Here is a 6,177-nt window from a genome sequence, read left to right on the forward strand (position 1 = left end):
CAGATTTACAAGCAGTAACTATTACATGCAAATTAAAAAAATGGAGAAAAGATAAGCAGGTTTTGGCTCTTATACAATAAAAAAAAAGGATTGAAAAGGGTGAGAACAAGGGTTGTGGATGGCCCCAGGCCTGTGTTTGCCTTAGGCCTCAAAATGACTAAATCCACCCCTGCCAGAGACTTGAGAGTTGATTTGGACTTGTTGCAAAAGACTTGAGACTTGACTTGAACTTGCCCCTTAAAGACTTGAGACTTGACTTGACTCAAGCTCAAAGACTTGAGATTCAAGCTCAAAGAAGAAATTAAAAAAAAATGACTTGTGAACATCTATGGTATCGGCTCACACACACTAGCGTAACTGCAAACCTTCTTTGCGGCCCTAGTGCAGAATTGTTAAAGGGGCTAGTAGTGTCTCAATTACTAAGCAGTGGCACATCAAAGTCAAATAAACAACGAGACATTTTTCATTCCTAATATCTTAATTGTGTCAACTAATATTGTTTTATATGTGAAGTTCAATTAGAACAGGTTTAAGAGAAACAAAGTAAGAAATAGAAATGTGAATGCTTAAAAAAGGTGTTTAACTGTGAAAGAGAATGACAGTAATGATATAGAGAGGCTCTGACTAAAGAAGGGGGGTGCAGCAGACAGATTTACAAGGTTCAGCCAGACACAGAGCACACAAGCCACTTAAAGACACTATGGAGTTTGCAGCTAGCCATATAAATGACAGAGCCCATACATACAAACCGTGACCGTGCTTTAACAAAAGAAAAGCGACCCGTGTCTACTCCATAAAAGTTAAATCAAGACAAGGCTTTTTTAAAGATGTTGTTTACAGTTTTACATGTTCTGAAATAAAAAGTGTTAAGGTAAAAACAAAAGTAAGCAATACTTAGTTTATGTACCAAACAACTCATGCAAACTCAGGTTTTTATGGGAGTTTGGTTACAATGCCCCATTCAATCATTTCTAGCTGGCGTGCTGGTATGTGGGTGGTCTTTATTTCAGGTAAAGTGACGCGGCTCTAATATGCTGCCGCAAACTCCGGTAATGCAGTAATAATGCTCTTCCCCTCACACCAACGGATAGTCATTTTGTTTCTCATATCAATAATATTTATAAATGCAATTAATAAGTGTGATTAAGTCTTCTAAGTGCACGACACTGACCTGGTTGGCCCTATCAGCGTGCTGAGTTATTGTCCTCCTCTCCTCATCCCAACGAACGTTGGACTCCTCCAACTGCTTGGCCATCGCCTGCTGCAGACGAACAGCCTCTTCCTTTGAGTCACAGACAGATGTTTGTAGCTCCGCAATTAGCTATAGGTGAGAGGAGGAGAGACAGGGAAAAAAAACAGTTTGATTTTTTTATCTTAATTTTGACAGAAAATCTTCAGATGGACAACTGATCACACAGTGACCAACTGGTCAGTGAATAAATAAAAAGACATGTTGACATACTGGGAAAAGTCTGCTCTTGGGAAAGTTTTTTTCCCCCAGTGCATAGGTAAGTCATAGTTACTTTTGACAGTGACACAGCAAAAAATCTCAAAGTGCAGAGAAAACCTGTTGCAAAATGCAAAACATGTTTACTTAACAAAATGCTGATTTGCTTAATTTCACTCATCTGACAAAATGTCTTGTATCAGATGGAAAAGGTTCTTCACATTTGTCATGGATTTGGATGGCAGTAACAATCACCTTGAAACACTGCTTTTTCCCAAATTCTCATGTTTTGTGTCTTTTTTGAGACGAGACAGAAGACACAGAGAAAGCAGAGAAAAGAAGAGGGAAGTAAAAAAAAAATAGACAGGAAGGAAAAAACAACTTCCTTTTTGAAGAGAGGAGTGACTTTGTGTTGGTGAACTTGCAGTGCACACAAAGATGAAAAGGAACTGCCTTGGCTTTGAAATCCTCCAGTCAAAATTAACATTCTATTTAAGCCACTGTTAGGGAAAGGCAGTAGAAAGAGGAGAGAGAGTAAAAAGAGAGAGGGAGAGTAACGGAGAGAGGGCAAAAGAGAGACAGAGGCAGTGGTGGGGAGCAGTGCTGCTGCTAGCTTTGGGCTAGACAGATAATTGTTTACCGTGTTCAAACTCTGGAGGACTAGCCCTGTTGGAATCTGCACACTGTGTGGGAGTTAGAGTGATGTGGGTGGACCAGAGAGAGAGAGAGAGAGAGAGAGAGAGAGAGAGAGAGAGGATGGAGAGAGAGAGAGAGAGAGAGAGAGAGAGAGAGAGAGAGAGAGAGAGTGAGAGAGAGAGAGAGAGAGAGAGAGAGAGAGAGAGAGAGAGATTATGCTTATTTTGTCAGCGGAAAGCCACTGAAAGCAACAAATGACACATATATAGGAACATAATTTCTGGGCGTAGTAATTATTTTACAATATGGATTCCCTGCATCTGCTGGTCTTTAGCCCCCAGGCGCTGTTCTGTCTCGTTATTCCTGTCTGTGTGTGTTTACCCCACACACACACACACACACACACACACACACACACACACACACACACACACACCACACACACAAAAAAACACACACACACACACACACACACACACACACTTTTTTTCAGTCCGATAGCCAGCCAGGACTTCTGTAATTGGTCTGGTGAGTCTTGTCTATTTCCCCAGCCTACTAGCAAGCTCTGATCAGGGCTAAAGGCAGGATTACTTTTCCATGAGCCAATATTTAATGAAAATAAAACACTTGCGAGTGTAAAAACCTGGTGGCGGATGTTGAAATAGTGTAGCCTGGTTCCAGACCTCCTAATTGCTGCACACCTGGTCTGTTGGCGGTCTATGATCTGTTAAGCAATTGAAATATTGAGGTGAGAACAAAATAGCAAGTGGCACAAAAATGCTTAGTCTTCACAAATTAACAGCTATTTGCTGCATTTGCATGCGCAAATGAACTGAAATAATAAGTCAATGAATCAATTAATTAATCGACAGAACAGTGACTATTAATTAAAAACTATTTTTAGACCAGCTCCACAATGTTCACCAGCTATTTTGTTAACTTTGACTGTAATTTTGTGTTGGGCTGGTGGCGTACAGAATTTATTCATTGAAAACAACTCTAAGGAGAGCAGCGATAGTGAAAGAAGAAGAACAGTAAAACCAGAACAAAGCGCTGATAAACAATAAAATGCTGAGGAAAGCTGTACAGTCGGGTGATAACTCTGTGGGTTCATCCCTACATTTGAATAAATATTGCAACATATCCTATTTGGTTAATACATATGTTAAACTAATGAGGTACATTTGCATATGGAGTGAACTTCAACCTCTCTCTTCCAGAACATGGTACTTCTCATGTACTGTGCCTCCCATGGCAAACTCCCTCCACCACCTACCTACTCCCACGGTGGAACGGTCAGGGATAAAGTAATGATCTCCCACCAGTACCACAGCTACCACCCACTGTAGCTGGATCATTAAGTGAGGGAAGGGAGCACAGCCCTGTTCAGTTCACAGGTCACCCAGGAGGACCACTCACAGCCAGATTCTTAACATACAAGATTGGATTGGATAGACAATAATTAAGTCTGTGTAAATGTGCGTGCGTAAATGAGAAAAGCAGAGACAGAGAGACAAACGCAAAGACTTACGTGCAAGAGAGGGGTGTGTGTGTGTGTGTGTGTGTGTGTGTGTGTGTGTGTGTGTGTGTGTGTGTGTGCTTGCGCATGCACATAAACCTATAGCCTTATGAGCTGCGTCTCCAGTCCCCTCAGGATAATGTATGGTGTGGTATGTTTTTAATTGGGTTATTAGGCATGCAGTTGAGCTCAAGAGCAATGCCCCCGGTCAGACATTGAGGGGTTAACAACTGGGGTTAGCCTTTGAGGTTCAAAGGCCTCTTGTTTACATTTGACTGAGTTGCCCCAAGGGGTAGGCAACAACACCCACCACCCGTCCCACCTTTACCTTTTAAAACAAAGCTGTCCGAGCCCATGACAAATACCCTGGATTATTGAAGCATATTAATATGTTTGCACAAAAACCCACACCTTCAGCATAACCCTCTGTTTAACTACACAGTTCAACAAAGGTGTTGAATTCTGCGCACCAAGACTTTTCTTTATTGTCAGAGAGAGAGAGAGAGAGAGAGAGTGATGTTTGATGATCCTGTGCCAGCTTTGTGTCCCCAAAACAGAGGATTAATCATTTGTTGCTTTGTCTGCGGCGGCGTACCACAACGCCAAAGCAGGCAAACATGGCTGAACTTTCGCACAGCATCAGACTTCTTTTGAAGTCGAACATTGTGTAACCTAATAAGCTACCGTTTTCTCACAACATCTGCTTGTCAACCCCACTTTCAACTCTGTGCCTTTGCCAGCAAACCCAAAATGGGGGGATTTAAAGAGGAGAAAAAAAATAAATTAAAAAAAAAAAAAAACATTTCCCCCCTCTCCACTTTGAATCTCCTCTTGGTGTAACAAGCTGCAATTACGGCCAAATGATTGTGATATTTTACCCTGCTACATAATCAAGAAGAAAACTCTTTTCTTTTGTAATGTAAACACTACTTAGGGTGTTTTTGATCTTTTAAACTGGTGAGGTAAAAGCTGCCTGAACTTTCTGAGACATTTTGCAGAATGACAGAGTGCGTCTTGGGAAGTTATATTTCTGGTTGGAGAGAACAATTACCTCAGTTTTAAATGGGGCTCACTCAGTCTGAGGAGACAAGCAGTAATGTTAAACATATGGGCCTCGATTGGAAGTGTGGACAGAGGATGCCATGACATAAGGAAGAGAAACAGTTATGGAGCAAAGATCTATTAAAGGAATGGGAGAGAGAATGGAGAAGAGGGGGATACTGGTGCAAGTGAACGGACAGGCGACAAATAAGTGTGTGAAATATAAGTAGGGACTTTAAATGATCTTTTAACCCTTGTGTTGTCCTTGGGTCAAACTGACCCATTTCAAAATGTTTTATATCAGAAATATGGATTTCGGATGATTCCATACAACATTCTCCAAGTTAAATTAATGATTACTTTCATTGAATTTTTTGGGTGTTTTATTTAATCTTATAGCATTTCAATTATTATTATTTTTTTTAAATGGTTTCCAAACAGCATCCGGACTAAACTTTGACATCTACCCGTCTGTGATCCACTCAGCATCCTCTGATCAAAACTATTAGTCAAAATAATTCATAATGATGCCTTTTTAACTAAAAACGTTATGTATGAATTGATATAAATGAGGTTTGTTGACCATGAATTCCAAGAATAAGTGTAACACCTATTATTAAACCAGCTAAGGTTTTTTAAAAAGCGCCAAAAGCATGGGAAAAGCACCAAAAAATATTCATTTTCAGGGTCATGGTTAACGGTAAAGACAACACAAGGGTTAAGGGGGATTTATATATTTCTGCTTCAAGATCTTACAGAAGCTACATCATGGGTTCAAGCCCCCATATGGACAAAAGTATGGTGATGGCCTCGTAGCTGGAGAGGTGTCAGTTCACCTCCAGGGCACTGCCAAGGTGCTCTTGAGCAAGGCACCAAACACAAACTGCACGGGGCGCATGTTCCCATTGACAGCTTCAGCCCCCTCACTCTGACAGATCTCTCCATTAGTGCATGTATAGGTACTGAGCATGTGTGTGTGTAGTGATTACTAACAAAACAAGGGTAAATTGCAATTTCCCCACTAGGGATTAATAAACAGTATAAATAAATAAATAAATAAATCCAAGTCTAATACGTATTCTCCGTCTAGCTCCCTATGAGCGACCCCTTTCTCATTACATGTAGATATTTGATTTTCTTCAATGTAAAAAATATTTATTAGTGCAGCTTTAACGGCAAAATTTGTATTATCAAAACATCCAACTAATCAGTATGGGACCTGATAACCTGTCCTGCATTCACACAATTCTGTCTGAGCTGCAAAGGAATGCTTTTACCTCTAACACCTCAGGATGCAGAGTTGATATACAGAACAGCAATAAACAAAAGAGAAAAACCAGACAGCAGATCTGTAAAATGTTCAATATGTAATACAAACGTTGATGTTTTAGGTGTATATTTATTTGCTGAACTGAATGCACAAACCTCATGCCAGATATGTGATGGGCGTGTCTGGGCAAATCTCCTGAAGGGTAAAGGACAGGTTGGCTTGCTGTGTGTGTGTGTGTGTGTGTGTGTGTGTGTGTGTGTGTGT

The 6,177-nt window shown here is 40.6% G+C and overlaps 1 protein-coding gene across 6 annotated transcripts in view; it reads right to left on the reverse strand.

Moving 5' to 3' along the window:
* The window catches only part of cep112 (centrosomal protein 112), a 102,682-nt gene that overhangs the window by 24,106 nt on the left and 72,399 nt on the right, over window positions 1-6,177 (reverse strand). For all 6 annotated transcript variants that reach the window (XM_032536686.1, XM_032536684.1, XM_032536683.1 and 3 more), the window contains one exon: window positions 1,172-1,321. In XM_032536686.1, the coding sequence (XP_032392577.1) occupies window positions 1,172-1,321 (150 nt within the window). The remainder of the gene's footprint in view (window positions 1-1,171; window positions 1,322-6,177) is intronic.

The sequence above is a fragment of the Etheostoma spectabile genome, chromosome 15 (genome assembly GCF_008692095.1).
Source record: "Etheostoma spectabile isolate EspeVRDwgs_2016 chromosome 15, UIUC_Espe_1.0, whole genome shotgun sequence".
Taxonomy (NCBI): domain Eukaryota; kingdom Metazoa; phylum Chordata; class Actinopteri; order Perciformes; family Percidae; genus Etheostoma; species Etheostoma spectabile.